The following is a 15,858-nucleotide window of genomic DNA, read 5'->3' as shown; positions in this document are numbered from 1 at the left end:
ATGACTCAGAATGATTCAGAAAAGAAATTCAGAGACACAGACAATAGCTTTCAGTCCATCTTTACCTGAGCAAGGACAGGAACGGTTTATTTTTCTACCAAAAGGCAAAATAACAAAGATTATAAAAGGGATCATGTTTTTGGGGAAAAAAATAATAAAACCAAAACTGATATTTTTTCTTCTAAAACAATAAAATAAATGTATCATTATTTAAACCAAAACAAAGTCATATGTGGAATGTTTTTTTTGTTTTTTTTTTGTCTTGTTTTTTGTTTCCCTATCAGTCTTCACATGGTTCAGTTAATTACAACATGTTTGTCTGAACTTTATCTATTCACAAGTGATCCCTTTGTCCAGTCCTCGGACGTGCGTAAAAACAAACCAAACTCCGGAAACCGTATCGCTCCTGGAGAACAGAGAGAGAGAGAGAGAGCCTGGCACCAGTGGAGTTAAATCCTACTATTTGATTGACAACGAGGGGGTTGACTCGTGAGTTTTTATTGAGGAGGGTTGACTCCACTCTCCAGAGTCTGACGGGTCACGCGTCAGAACGGGACCATGCTGCAGCGGCTCCTATTCAACAGACTCCTCCAGCGGTGTCCGTCGGCCGGTCCGGAGCCCGTTTGGGGTTTGCTGACCAGGTTCCCCACTGGACTCGGGGTTGGACACAGATGCGCGTGGCACAGGAGCAAATCAAGTAAGTGACTAAATGTTTATAAGGCGAGAAGGTTTTGTTCATCAATAAGCGCATCACACGGAGACAATCCATAAAAATTATCCACACATCTATTTTGAGAAGGTTAATGTGAACATAGCAAATCATTAGAACCATTATTTTAAACGGCAGATCAGTGTTGGGCAAGTTTGGCACCGAGTCTAAGATCTTACCTCACACGATTATTTGTTCCTAACGAAATAGAGCCAATCTGCGAAAAAACAAACAAACAAAAAAAACACATTCCCTTGCCAGACGTATGTGGTCATGACCTGAAACTAGGTCAGAGGCACAGAAGTTGACGGTCACGATGATGCTGTGGAGAACGGTGCCCACCCGGTGCGCCCTGGAGTGGGCCAAAACCCGTGCGCTCTGCGCGTAAAGGCGCACAGGCCAGAGTATGACCCGGTACAGCCTGATCCGTGCCTCAGAACCAGCAGACTGCCATCTATCTCAAGAAGGCACTGGCACAAGACAGCCTGGGAGAGAGAGAGATAAGTGTCAGGAGACGGAAGTCTTCACATGGCGGGTCACGTGTGCATGTAATTGATCGCATGCAGTCATTCATTAGCTCGTGTGCGGTGTTGCAGCAGCAGCCGTTCTGTGCGCGGCGCATCTGCAGACCGAATATGGGGCCTCTGTGCGCTGTTCCTGTGTGTTGAGCTGTAAACTCTTGTGTTTGTGTTGATAAAACAGACGCTGAGGACACATTTTAGCACAAGGCTTCAAGGTTCAAGCTCAACGTCACTTCCACAATATGTTCTTGGAAACCCACAGAGGAGGTGTGGGATATTGTTCAGGCTCCTGGTCCCACTCTGCACCAGCTGGAACCACTTAGACAACTACTACCACACCACTAACAGCCCTGTACTTTGGATGGTGCTGGGTTATTGTGAGAGAGATGAATGGTGATGGATGATATTTTCCTGAATGAAAACTAAACTAAACAAATGACCTTTAATTTGAGGCAACTCCAAGGTCAACAGAGAAGGAGAGGAAGACACTGGACAAGGTCATCAGGAGGTCCAGCTCCGTCCTGAGCTGCTCTCTGGTCTTAGTGAGTCCCACCCTCTGCATGGTGTCCTAACAGACCTGAGGAGCAGCTTCAGTGACCAAATGCTTCACACTCGCTGTGTGAAGGAAAGATACAGAAGCTCTTTCCTTCCTGCTTCATAATCCAGTTACACCTGGTCCATCTGTGCAATTTAATACTTTTTGTATATATGCCAGTACTTCTATTTTATTTTATTATTTGTCTTTTAAACCCTACACTTTTTGCTCTTGATGTGTTTTTTCTGCCCTATTGTTTGCTGCTATTGCGGGACAAAGCTTTTCTTAGGGTAAAGCTGACAACTTACGTCACTGCCTCTGTTTTCTTTTTAAATCTTTGTGCTGACTCCTTGTGTTTCTCAGTCCAAGCACTTCTCTAGTTGTTGTTGTTGTTGTTCGTCCTAGTGGCGTCTTTGCAGCAGTTTGACCACGGAGGCCTGATTCATTCAGTCTCCTCTGATGTGAATCACGTATGTTGCCTCTAATCTGAGGTGCTGTTAATTACTGGTGACTCTTATGAACTTCTCTTCTGCAGCAGAGGTAACTCTTGGTCGTATTTTCTTCATGAGAGCCGCTTTCATCAAAATTTCTGGTGGTTTTTCACGACTGCTCTTGAGGAAACATTTGCAGTCCATTTTCTGGACTGACTGACCTTCATGTCTTAAAGTAATGATGGGCCGTTATTTACTTAGCTGAGTGGTTCTTGACAACAGTGTACCAACCCTACATCTGCACAACAGCTAATGGTGTCAAAGTCATTATTCCCTCTGGTCAAATTCACCCTTGGCAAAGCTCACGTGTTGATGGTGTTGATGGAGCTGTAGAGGATGGTTTTTAACGTCAGCTGTCGCTCTGCTCTCCTGTCTTGTCTCGTCACAGCGGGCGTTCCGGATGCGAGGGAGCGGACTCTCGTCGCCGTGAAGCCGGATGGAGTTCAGCGCCGTCTCGTGGGGCAAATCATTCAGCGGTTTGAGCAGCGCGGCTTCAAGCTGGTCGGACTGAAGATGCTGCAGGTGCAAGTCTGAAACGAAACGTGTTTGTGGATGTTCTCAGTCATCCAGGTCATGGTGTATCCAAGAGAACAAGCTGAAACAAGGATAACTTTACTTAAAGACGTTTCATCGAAGCCTTTTTTCATGCAGGGGATTTTATTTAGTTTTTGATTTGACTCTAGACTCTTAAGTCTTAGGTGGACACCATCCACAGATGTTCCTATTTAAACCCCAACTCCTCCAACAGCCTTTTAGAACTGAAGACTTTCATGAAACGTCTTAAAGAATCCCAACAGGTCCAGTTGTTCTTGTTTGTGCTGTTTTCTCTTGAACTCATAACTTGTGTCTGTTTTGGAAGGTGTCCGATGACCTCCTGTCTCAGCACTACTGCGAACTGAGGACGAAGCCCTTCTATCCCAGTCTGCTGCAGTACATGACCTCAGGACCTGTGGTTGCCATGGTGAGCGATGCGGGATGCTCCAGAGTTTCCTTGGCCGCGTTAGCTCCAGATTAACAACGCTTTATTTGTGTGTTCAGGTGTGGGAGGGGCACAACGTGGTCCAGACGTCACGCACAATGGTGGGACACACCAACCCGGCCGAGGCGCGGCCGGGAACGGTCAGAGGAGACTTCAGCGTCCACGTCAGCAGGTGACCTGATGTCATTTCATCTCAACTGTACAGACGAACTCAACAAATATTGCACCTGAAATGAGTAGGAAAGTACCTGAGATATATATGGGTTAGGAAGAAGGAATACAATGGGCATCATGCAGTCAGGATGTTAAAACAAACATCTTGTGTTTGTGTTCTATTTGCACGTGTTTCCGTATTTCTCTCTGTCTTGGCGGTGAAGTAATCGTTCTTGTCGACCGTTTAAAGGAACGTGGTCCATGCCAGCGACTCCCTGGAGGGAGCGCAGAGGGAGATCCAGCTGTGGTTTCAAGGAAAAGACCTCCTGAACTGGGACTGCTGCGACCAGAGCAGCACCAGCGAGGCGTGAGGGCGGTGGTGGCGGCGGTGGTGGAAGGCGGCGAGGATCGGCGACGCTACCTCTTCTCCTGCTGCTCAAAAGGCCTGTTGCCTCACCTCTGACGGCGGCGGAAAACAAAGACGAGCCATACTCAGATCTAATAATTTACCTCAGTGAGTGCACTTACTGAAACACAAGTGACAATGTATGTATTATGTATACGCACAGCTGTTTTATCAAGCAGCTAAAACAGGCGCTCGTCACAGAGGCCTCGACGCTGACGTTACTGGCTTTGAGCTCATTTTGATTTCAGCTGCACATCTTACTTGGCTGTGATGCTCCTGGACAGAGAGACAAGACTTGTGAGGTGAAATCAGAAAAACCACAAGATGCCACGATCTGTCCAACTAATTAAAGTGCGCGTCTTTATGTCTTTAAGTCAAAAGTTCATCTTTATCTTTGACTAAACCAAACGAAAATTCACCCAAAGCATTGTATTTTATTGGTTAAATCTTACAACATTTAGCAGTTAATTCATGTTTTTATACATTTACTTTGGTCCCTGATAGCTATAGCTATAAATACAAATAATTAGGTGGTGCACAGGCTGACAGATTTATATAAATATTATTTTTTAGATTTCTTTAACAACAAAGAAGGAAGCGCACATTTTACCGGTTGCGAACCTCGGTTCTTGGGGGCCCCACGGGAAAAGACATGCTTAAAATTAAACCCCCAGGTCCCATCATAGGGGAAATGGAAGTGGTCCCCTAGAGGGGCAATGCATTTTGAATTTTCTTATTCCCTTGCCCCCAAACAACTGCTCGACCACTGCTTTTCTTTAAGACAGTGAAATCCTCATAACCGATTACTTGAATATTTTAATTTTCTGCTTCTAAAATAATGTGCATGCAACAGGAAATGACAAATAATCCTCCTACCTCTGTGAAAATGAAGAAATATGAAGCACAGAACGTTGAGAAATGTTTGAAATGTGAACTGAATAAAAAAAAAAAAGAATTAAAAAAAAAATCACAGTTAGATAAAGTGATGTCTGGTGAATATTATCTGCACGAGCGTGTTTCATGTATGTTACGCTTTGTTATTTAAGGATAATTTGAACTCAAACATGTTTCAGGGCTTAGCTTTAATGCGTTATTTGTACGTCAGATCAAAACCAGCAAAAATAGGCACAATATTTTATCGAAGGCAATATATATATAGATGACAGTTAGATTTTCTGCTTTGTACATTATTAGAGAAAACGTTTCGCTGTCTCAAAAACACTGCAAAAAAAAAAATATATAGACTGATGTACAAGTAATAAAACCGTCAACCAATCAGACGGCTGGCTGCTCTGTGGAAATTTACATCTGAACAAAGTGTCACCTGCCACGAATGGATTAAAACTACAGAAGAAGAATGACATTAGTGAGAGAGTTTTGTAGAACACGTGCGATTCAACAGCGTGCTCGATTTTTAAAGATTTATATATCGCCTTCACGTCCAACAAGCTCCGAGGCCCCGCGGCAGCTCTACGACGGAACCTCGCTCTCTGATGTCAGGCCGATCTTCAGCTTTTGCTTCTCCATCGCCGCCTCTAGTTCTGAAGCTTTGCGCACGTCCTGAGGAGGAAGAGTTAACTGGAGTTAACGGGACAGTATCACAGCATCTTCTTTGAGTTCTTTGGTCGCATTCCCAACCAGACAAGCTCATATTTAAACACTTTCTGTGAAACCTAGACGCCTGGATCGCTTTGGATTTTGTAAACTGAAATGTACACCTGCATGAAAAGATATACAGCGCTTATAACTTCGGCAGCAGTCACTCAAGCGTGGAGTCTGAGTGGATGGATCTCAACCAGACTGGTACATCTGGACAATTTTACTGTCAGGAGATCGAGCACGAGCAGCCGCTTTTCAAGTCCAGGCACAAATTCTACATCGGACTGAGGTCTGGGCTTTGACTCAATAACATTAGTCCAAATTAGTCGTGGGCCGAGTCACCGGGCGGGCGATACCTGGTGGGTTCCTAAACTGGACTGACTTCTGCAGACGTGAACTGTTCCTTGCAGAAAAACAGAGACTGATCAGTGTGTCCATGAAGGTTCTCAACAGTATATCCAAAAAGGCAACTGGACTTGTTGGGTTTTCTTGAAGACTAGTGAGAACTTGGGGTTTATTTGGAACATCTGTGGGTGTTGCCCACCTGACAATTACATAACTAGGGTCATGACTGTAATTGGAGGAATATTGGAGGAATCTGTTTTGATTTCCTCCAATCACAGGTAGGTATCTGGTCATTTAACCTTTAATTGACCCGCAATGGGGAAATTGCAGTCCCTGCTGTTTGACTCATCCATTTGTTTACACAATAGTGTGTACAGTTGGAGCAGTGGGCAGCAGCCTCTATGGACCGTGCACGGGGAGAATTTTGGGGGTTAGATGTTTGCTCAGGCCACCTCAACCATGGACACGGCAGGAGGTGAACATGGGACCCCTCGATCCCAAGCTGCACCTCTAACCACTACTCGATCTCGAGCTCCTGACAGTTTTGCAAAGTGGGCAGCAGCCTCTAAGGACTGTGTTATAAAATTGTCCAGATGTTCCATTCTGGTTGAGATCTATCCACTTAACAGACCCTAGTCGTGCTAGTTTCATGTAGGCAACACCCACAGCTATTCCTAATAAAACCCCAACACCTCACCGGATGAACTGATGAAGCTACTTCCTTTAGCAAGGAATGTTTCACATCATCAAAAGCTTCTTAGGAATAGGGAACAGTCTAGAAACCCATCAGGTATCGCCGGGACTTCCTGTTCTGTGCAAGTCATTGTTTATGGTGTCACTAGCAACTTGAGACTGGAGTCGGAGCTGACGTCTACAGAGGGACAGTTTACACGACGTTAACAGTTTAATACCACTACAATACCCTTCCTTAAGGTATTTGCTTGACAAACTTGATGCATTAGCTACGTTGCTGACAGGCCGTTCTGCCTCATTTGTTCTGCGCACAGACTGTTTGACCTGCAACCAGATCCCACTCAGACGTGATTGATCGCTACTACCCTGGCGACGAACTGAAACCAGAACTCTTCCTCCTTGGCTTCATGATCTGCATATTCATCTGCATATTCATTGATTTCCCCACACGTATCTAGAGTTTAAACGCTAGCTAAGTCTACAAATCGTCAGTGTTTTTCCTTGGGAATGAACAGCAACAGTATCACAGGGAGTCGGGACTTGACTAAGGGTGGTCCACAGACCAATCAGAGGCCCAACGGAGGGTCAGTTCCAAAGGGCTTCGTTTTTCTTGCCACTGTAAACAACCCTCTGTCGATGTAGGTCAGAAACAGTGTGGGTGGTAAAAAAGTGACGTAAGTCTGTGCACAAGTCAAGGTTGAACACACAAACGGCCGGGGGGCGCATGGACTCGAGCATGGTGGCACAAATACACAGACACATTCATCCATGACAAACCTCGAGAAGGGCCTTCTGCACCATTATCTGGCTGTAGACCCTCGTTCCTTCCTCTGGTAACACCTTACGGAACTCCTCCTTGTTGAGGGAGAACAGCTGTGCTCCGGTTAAATGGCCCAGGAGCTGGACTGTCCTAGCAGAGGAAGAGGAAGGGAGCGACAAAGTCAGAGTTTGATGTGGAGGTGTCTTTACAAAATCCAGTGGTTGAAATCATCTAAAGTGAGATAGATTGGAGTTTTCGCCAGTACTAACCGTTGATTGAATCCCTTGGCGGTGAGCCAGGCCTCCACCTCAGCAGCCGTCGAGTGGTAGTTCAGGGGAGGAGAGTTGTCGGCCGTGCGAGGAACCACCGGAGGCCGGACCGAGCCTTTCTTCTCAGCTAGCCGCTGCAGGAGCTCGTCATTCATTATCAGGACTGTGCAAACACACGTGCGGAACAGATTTACGTAAGGTAACACCTAGTCAAACCTAGCAGCCTGCACAACTAGACTTTTGTTTTAGCCTGGTACTTGTGTTTGCTGTTGTGGTCATGCACCAAATTCCTTGAATCATACTGGCTTTGGATTTTGGTTCTGATTTGGTTCCTTTTCTGCAAACGAAAACCTTTCTTTAGCATGTCGTTAGGGAAACTACAGGTTTTGCTTTTGTTTTAAGCTTTTAACGCTTCCTTAAAGTCCACCAAGCTTCTGTTGCTTCACGTTTAGCTGTAAATCCTCTTGGGGATCAATATATTTGTACACTTGATTTACTCCATTGCATTTAAAGGCGTGTTACCTCTGTCAGCATCTTCCCCAGACGGTAGAATCATGCTCTGGGTTCGCGCCGTCAGGCCCGTGGGACTGGTCCCAACTGGGCTCGTAGGAGCATACGAGAAGTAGTTTGACCGAGGAACCATCGCCGTCTTCTGTTGAGGAGGAGCAGGATTTCACAAAAACTGCAATAACTGCACAAGAGGTAAAGCCATTAGCAGCAGCTCGTGCAGTCGTACCTTTGACTCTCTGCGTACGACTGCGTTGTTCAGAGCAGACAGAGGCTCCAGGATGTTGAAGGGAACGAATCCGATCTGGTCGTAGCTATTCCGGCACTTCCACCAGCGCTTTGACGATTCAATCACCTTCAAGAGAGACGCGTCAGTTTTGGGGCAAATTCAAGAAGGAATCTACTTCTAGCGGCTCATCTTGTGTGTGTACCTCCAGTGTTTCTCCCTGCAGCACTGAGAGTTCGCTGCTGTTTCTCGCCACAAAGTCGTAGCTGCAGCAGTAAAGCCTCTCGCCCTCGGGTGGAAGACTGTTTCCTTCTCTGAAACACAGACGACACGCAAAAGATTAGCGTAGCCAGACTCGATTCTTATCAGGATACGAGTCTGGGATTTAATTATCGGGCACGTTTCAACCGATGCAGAGGAAAAAATACCTCTGCACATAATTGGATAGTCCAATCAAGACCAGCTTTGGATGTGGGGAAAGTTAGACTTCCCTCTTTATGGAATCTATTTCTGCAGACTTACACTTCATCGGAGCCTCCTCCGTAACCCTGTGCCATGTGTCGAGCTTGATCCTGCAAACTCTGCGCCTCCCTTCTTTCCCTGATAGCGTCCTGTTTGTGCTGCAGCTCGATGGGATCTTCCAGCAGCTGGCCCGCTGAGTCGCAGGCCTGAGGCTGCCACCCGTCCAGGAAGACGGGCGAATACGGGGGAACGGATACGTTCAGGTGGGAACTGGGAAAGAAGGGAACCAGGTGGTCTGTTAGAAGATGTGACACAGGGAGCAGAGATTTTTTATTTTTTTTTTACACACATAAACACACAAACCAGGAGGAAGTCCAGTTGGTTCCTAGTGAAGTCCACAGCTCCTTTTCCTCTTCAGTCAGATGCTCCTGGAGCAGTGAAACGGCCCCGCTGGTCATAGCCGGACTGACCACTGATGCACCCAGCTCTGGCCCTCCGGTGGTTTTAACCAGCTGTAAAAGATTATAGTAAGAATCGGAGAGAGAGAAACCATGACCTGAAATCACCTGAAAGCCTCACCAGTCCAAGAGGAACGAAGATGTGGTGCAGCAGCTCCGGCGCGTCGGGCTGTGCGATGGATGACTTCAGTCGGTCCTGAGTAGAACAGAAAAAAAGGGTCGTTGGTGTTTTTTCTTGTTGCGGTTTTACTCTGCGGTTAATTACGTCTTTTCTAATCTCACCAGCAGACTGAGGGAGTACTTGAGTTTCTGAAAGATGTCCACGAATTCTGCCTCCGGCGGCGGATTCGCCTTCACGGTCAACAAATCATCTGCACAGAGAAGATTCAACGCACGAGACATGCAGACACGTTACAACCACGCTGTTGTTTCTGCACATGCATTTAGATTTGACCAAGCATTTTAATAATACTTTGATAAAATACTTTCTTTATTCTTTTCTTACTCTATTATACAGTATGTTATATCTTGAGATCATTATTGCATGAGTGTTTCTGTAAAGGCAGGATTTTATTGGCAAATCATTTTCTCCACTAATATATCAATTAGAAAATAGCTGCTTTAAACATTTAACTGACTAACTGATTGATCATGTGAATGTTTTAACTGTTAAAACTTGTTTAAATGGAGCTTTAAACATGTTTAATTCAGTTTTTTTTTCATGTTTTGTTTGCAAAAATCTCAACTTTCGAGTTATGTTGACCAACTATAAAAGTTATTACCGTCTCTGTTAACTGACTCACTGAATAATGGACTAATGACGTCAACAGTAGCTGCATAAACGTCTTTTATATTTCTATGTGCGTAACTCTTAATTAAGGTAGAAACTAAAAGCGGTCAGATCAAATGAATCAGGGCACTGCTGGAGCCACATTCCACCTCAGCACGCCGGTCACGTTACCAAACTGTGGTTTGATTATGTCGAGAGCGTGGCAGACATATTTCCTTACCGCTTCCCAACCACTGGATCGCTCTGAAGTCGGATCGTCAAAGAAAGAACAAACAAACTGGTTCTTTGTCTTCAGCTTCAGCTGCTCAATAAACTCACTACGTCTCTGTTGTGTTTCTTGGACGTGCAAAATGTTTTCTGAATTAACCTGAGGGATTTTTTTTTTGGCAGCCTGCCTGTTGTGTGTAAAACAGCTCTTCAGCCGCATGCATATCTTTATTCATACTTTCAGCTCCTTTCAGCTGTGTTTAATTATTCTATTTTTGCTTTTTTATCTCCTGTGTGCACCGTCCTTTGGACCGTGTGCTGCTGCAACACTGCAAATGTCCCCACTGTTGGATAAATAAGGAATTATCTTATCTTATCTTAATGTGTCAAGCTTGTCTTCAAACCTCCCTGAAACATATCTTAACTACAACCTTTGATTTACGTATCTGACCGCGTTTCCTCACAGACACTGTCCCGTTTAATTAGCACGGATCTTTAGCATCCGTCCGTCTGGACTCTCACCGTCCTGGCCCTCCTTCTCCTTCTTGCTCTTCCTGCTCCTCTTCTTCCTCCGCTGGTTGAGAACGCTCTGGGCCTCGGCCGCCTGCTGCAAGCGCGCCATGAACCTCTCCACGTCGTTGAAGCAGTGGTTCAGAATGTCCTGTGGAGCACGTGCACACGTTTCGGCCATTTTGTTAGCTGTTTAGAACGCGACATGCAGCGGTGTTGACACCAGGCGGAGGACAACGCCGCAGCGTTTGAGCAGAGGGTCAAATAGGTGTTTGTTCACTTACTAACTCTCTAAAGTTAATTAGCTAGACTTTCCCGTCCCCTGGGGTGAATTCTCTTTCACAACAGCGTGCACAGGTTTTGCGCACGGCCGCTCAGAAACGCTTCATCAGCAGGTCACTGTGTTTAGGGCTAACCATAGCTGCAGGTGCCAGGCCTTTCCTCAAACGCTTTCTACGCCTGCGTCCAGATGGCAGCTCAGTGAAATGGTGACTAAGTGGGTGTGTGATGTCCTGTTCTATTGTAATAAGATTTCTAATTGAGCTCAGATAGGATGGGTGTAGTTAGACCTATTATACTGGGATAGTTACGTAAGTTGAAGAAACAGGTAGGTCTTGGCCCGCTGCTGCTGCTGCACCTAAATTTCATTGAAGTGAAGTCTTATCTTATTTTTATTCTGACGTTTTGCATCTTCTTTTTGTCTTATCATATCGTATCTTTTGTCTTATTTAATCCTTGATCCTTTTTGCATGTTCACGTCGTTCACTGGCATATTTCTGTTAATCTTCTTCCCTTTGAATCTAAGATTTAACTGAGATTTCGTCTTATTTGCACACATACGTAACACATTCTGTACGTACCACTTCTCTGTCTGCAGTCACCTCAGGTGTACGCTTTGTCTCCCCGCCGCCACCGTTCTCTGAAACACCACCGTTTAGGTTAGCTGCTGCTAATTAACATGCACGGAGGCAAAAAGAAAAAAATAAATAAATCTGTACCTTTTCCAGAATACGTGTAGAACGGCATGCCACCGGGAGGAAGCTCTTCCCCTGGAGAGATCATGACCCGCACACCTGAAGGCCTTTTGGGAGCCACCGGAGGAGGTGGTCCTGACATCTGATTAAATCAAGTAAAACACAGTTTATATCAGCTTGGAAACACTTCACCACTCGGCCTGACTGACTGTTTGACCCCCTCGGCGTGTTGGCGATAGTAAGAAATGATGAATGAGAGCTTGATATTGTCACATTCCACAAGCCCGCTTGGAAGTATGCTGAGTATTCAAGCGACAGATACTCACTACAGGAAAAACCACCGTCACCGGATGGTATGCAGATGACACAACCATCGAGGATTGACTGAGAAACCGCAACAGCTTGGTTTAAACTATGCGTTTAGTAAAGATTAGATTTGTTTTGGGACGTCTCTTTTCCTCAGCTTCTTTCTTTTCCTCCACAAAAAACAACATTAAATGCAGTTTTTCAACTAATATCTAATGATAATAAAATGCTAAACCACTTTATCGTTAAATATCATCAATATGAATTCTATATTATTCAAAGAAATCTCCTCCATGAAACGTGAGACACCTGTGCTTCATGTGACAGGTGTAGCTGCCTCTGTCTGTCTTACTTCTTTTTCTTTCTTTCCTTCTTTCTTTTTTAATCTCTCTCTCTCTCACACACTCACAAACATTTTAAACAAACCCAACTCACAGAATTAAGATGCATCCTTTTACCTTTCAGTGCAGTTTCAGCGCTTCAGTCCAGAGCCCAGACACCAGTCCTCCCGCTGAATACCTCTGAGCACTGAGCTGTTTACAAGAGGACGTCCAGCCTCCTCGAGATGTGCCGAAACGGGAAAAACTAGTCGGGCTTTGCTGTCGCAGTTAATCTGTGCTGCTTTCACTCTGTCTCTCTGACTCACACACACAAACACACACACACATGCAGACACACACTCCCATTCTTTCTCTGCATCTCGCTAAGCCTCTCCTTCCTCATGACGGGCGTCTCTGTCGCCCGTGGCCTGTGCCGTGGGGCTAGTGTGACCTGCGGCACATGCCGTTTCAGAAATGTGACACTGACTTCCTCAGACAAAAATTCTTCAAATAAAGACAAAGATTCGGCCACATCGAGTTTCGTTTGAGACTGATATCCCAGAGCTAATGCAAAATCTCAAAACTGACAAATGCAAACAGAATTAGATGCAGGTTTTGTGATGAACAGATTTGCTGAATTAAGGTTTGATCAGAAACTCCACCTGCTCTGTCTCAAAGTAGTTTTCTTTTTATGCATAGGGGGAAATTGAAGGAAAAAGCTGCAAGACTCTGTCAAATATCGTGAACGACTGGAAGGAATTCCTAAAAAGTAAATCCCTGGTTTGCTGCCGTGGCAGCCAGAGCACAGCTGACTCACTGAAGGTGCTCTTTGTTTAATGTCCACACCCAAACTGAACGCTCCTTCAACAGGTGTCAGAATAATAAAACTTGATGGTTTTTAACGCAGACGTTTAACTCTGCTGTCCTGCTGGTGGGTGGTGACCCCAGCTGGCCGCCACACAGATCAGGCTTCACCTTTCCCTGCAGCTTTTCCTCCCGTTTGACTCGACCGCCATGCTTTGAGACACGCAGACTCAAAGCCCCTGACACTGCGAACAGAAGACACAACACACTTGATATATACAATAGAAACAGTACGCCGGCGTTATCTTTGTTTTAAGATCAGCTGAACAAAGGGTTCTGCAGGGTGGAGGGGGGTATTTTTCTCTGCAGCAGCCGTCACTTGGCTGGAAATAGATTCACAACATACTTGGACAAATAATAGAGTGACAGTCTTCTCATTTGGATTGTTCTAATAAAGGTTTTCATTGATCAATGGTGACAGTGATTCACACTGAGCTGCGACAGGTCACGTCTCAGCCTGCGTTTGGGTGCAGCGTTTGGGTTAATCTCCACCATTAGTCACAGATTTACTACCAGCTTTGACTAACAGATGGACATGTGACATAATGTGCATTATCACTGCACGCACAATTTATGCACAATGCGTTCACACGTGGGTTTATTGCATCAAACACCAAGGCAAATAAATACAGTTCTGGTTCTGATATCATGTGGCAGTAAAGAAGGATTGCTCTAAATATATTTCTGGCAAAAATACAATACAGAGGACTCACGTTTCACTCCTCAGTTCAGCTCCTTAAATAGTTTAAACAGGGATGAATGAGTTTGTGAATATAATGAGTTCCAACTGCCGGCATCTGTTCAGTCATTTGGAGTTTATTGTTATGATGTCTAGCATAATAAAACTCGGATAGTAAAACCCTCTAACAGTGTGTGTGAGCTGGAGAAGCCAGTTCTCGTGTTTCCACATTTTCTCCACTAGATGGAGCAGAGACTGTTCATGTTCATGCAACACGTGGCTCAGACCGTGAATCTGCAAGCTTGACTCAGCTGTTTGGTCACAGTTATTTTTATTTCTATTTTTAATTTACTTTTAAATTAAAACATGCGAGAACCCAGGACTTGCTTATTTTTTATTTTATTTTATTTTATTTTATGTATTAAATGCCAGTGGACCACATTTACACAAATATTTAATTTAATTTAATTTAATTTAATTTAATTTAATGCCAGTGACCTACATTTACATAATTATTTAATTTAATTTAATTTAATTTAATTTAATTGGCCCACATTTACACATTAATTTAATTTAATTTAATTTAATTTAATGCCAGTGGCCTACAGTTGCACAATTAATTTGTTTTGTTTTATTATAATTTAAACCTACATTTATACAATTTTAGGACCTGGTATTTGTTTAATTATATTTTATTTTACTTTATTTTATTTTTATTAAATGCCAGTACCCTACATTTAGGACTTGGGATTCATTTGTTTGTAAAGTTTATTTATTTAATTAATTCTTCTTCTTCTTCTTCATGTTAGTAGAAGTAGTATTTTGTAGAGCACATGTGCTTTAATCCATTTTTAAATGCACTTTTCGATGCGTAAAATTGGATTAAAACAGCTGCTGACAAGTTTAGAAAGTGAGTCTGTAAATCAGCTGTGATAATAATGTTGATCTTTTGTTATTTGATGTGCTGCTATCAGTCCATCGGACAATTTGTTTCGTAAACGCAGGAGCAATAAGCTGGATATGAGTCTGAGTTACCAGAGTTTGGCACATTCACGAATGCGTCATGACGCACTGTTGTCTCTGCAACACAGCAAGTCTCTTCTTCATTCTCTCAGAGTTCAGGCTTTAGGATAACTCCTCTAGGATTTGTTCTGAAAATTTTCTCTTTTTAAAGTCAGCCTCTATAAAGTCAATGTATGCGCTGCTGTTTTCAGCGGATGTAAACTGCGCTAAAATCAGTTTTGCTCTTTCACTATACAACTATCCACTACAAGTATGGCCACGGACTCTTTAGGTTACACTCAGAACTGTAGTCGTGTGTCTTCTGGTGTTGTCCAGCCCCGCTGCCCGTTTTGGGAAAGACCAGTTCAGCCCCCTCAGCCTCCCCATTGGCTCAGCTCAGCTGCTCCAACCACTCTTTCGCTTTTTCTCGCTGTTTGCTACGACAGATTTCGTTCCAGCTCTCAAAACGTGGCCAGAAGCTGTCAAACTTTGCCAGGACCCGTCCGTGCCCCCCTCAGTGAATCCTCTTTGTCGCCCCGATTATCACTAGAACCAAAACGGTTTTAAAGTAGCCTTGTGTGAGAAGACGCGCAGAGACTCCAACACCAGGACTGCTGGAAACTCTACTCCTCTGTGGCCCGTGCTGTCAGCATGGTATGTCCACAGGACACCGTTGTTCTGCTCTCAGCTTTTACCGTATTTATGTCTTCTTAATGTCACACCTCTGGCTGCACGTTTTTTTTTTTTTTTTGCGCAGAACTTTTTAATTCTCGTGGCAGAGTTGTTAGTGGTTGTATAATTTTCCGTTAACTGACTCCTTTGTCAGTTACTTAACGAGTCATGAGGCTTTAAGGCTGTTGCCTCATTATGGATAATCTACCCCATGCATTTGTATGTACAGTGTATGCATTTTGTTCTCAGGAGACTTCTGCATGTGTTGATGGTGAAGTTTCAGGACAACTGTCCAGACTGGAGATGAAGGCTCAAGCCAAATAAACTATGATTTGAACTGTGCCAAACAATATTGCAGCCAAAAATTCAAACTGGACACTTTTTATTTCAGTTTCTTTTAATAATTGTGCTAAAATATGAG

General features: G+C 44.2%; 2 protein-coding genes across 2 annotated transcripts; one reads left to right on the top strand and one right to left on the bottom strand.

The window, feature by feature from the left end:
• The first annotated feature begins 362 nt into the window (after positions 1–362).
• LOC311506239 (nucleoside diphosphate kinase-like) lies at positions 363–3,796 on the top strand. Its single transcript, XM_084570121.1, has 5 exons — positions 363–697; positions 2,645–2,778; positions 3,116–3,217; positions 3,295–3,407; positions 3,639–3,796. The coding sequence occupies exons 1-5, from the start codon at positions 559–561 to the stop codon at positions 3,757–3,759; spliced, it is 609 nt and encodes a 202-aa protein (XP_084426247.1). The 5' UTR covers positions 363–558; the 3' UTR covers positions 3,760–3,796.
• Positions 3,797–3,944: 148 nt separating this feature from the next.
• eps8l1a (EPS8 signaling adaptor L1a) lies at positions 3,945–12,422 on the bottom strand. The gene is made up of 14 exons (XM_084569987.1): positions 12,359–12,422; positions 11,619–11,736; positions 11,481–11,539; positions 10,633–10,771; positions 9,396–9,484; positions 9,235–9,309; positions 9,019–9,167; positions 8,716–8,925; positions 8,399–8,507; positions 8,197–8,322; positions 7,983–8,112; positions 7,461–7,623; positions 7,209–7,341; positions 3,945–5,354 (listed from the first exon to the last, which is right to left on the bottom strand). The coding sequence occupies exons 2-14, from the start codon at positions 11,734–11,736 to the stop codon at positions 5,265–5,267; spliced, it is 1,590 nt and encodes a 529-aa protein (XP_084426113.1). The 5' UTR covers positions 12,359–12,422; the 3' UTR covers positions 3,945–5,264.
• Between the last annotated feature and the right edge of the window lie 3,436 nt (positions 12,423–15,858).

This window comes from Chelon labrosus (genome assembly GCF_963514085.1).
Source record: "Chelon labrosus genome assembly, chromosome: 21".
NCBI classification, from domain to species: domain Eukaryota; kingdom Metazoa; phylum Chordata; class Actinopteri; order Mugiliformes; family Mugilidae; genus Chelon; species Chelon labrosus.
This window is presented reverse-complemented; position numbering and strand designations above follow the sequence as displayed.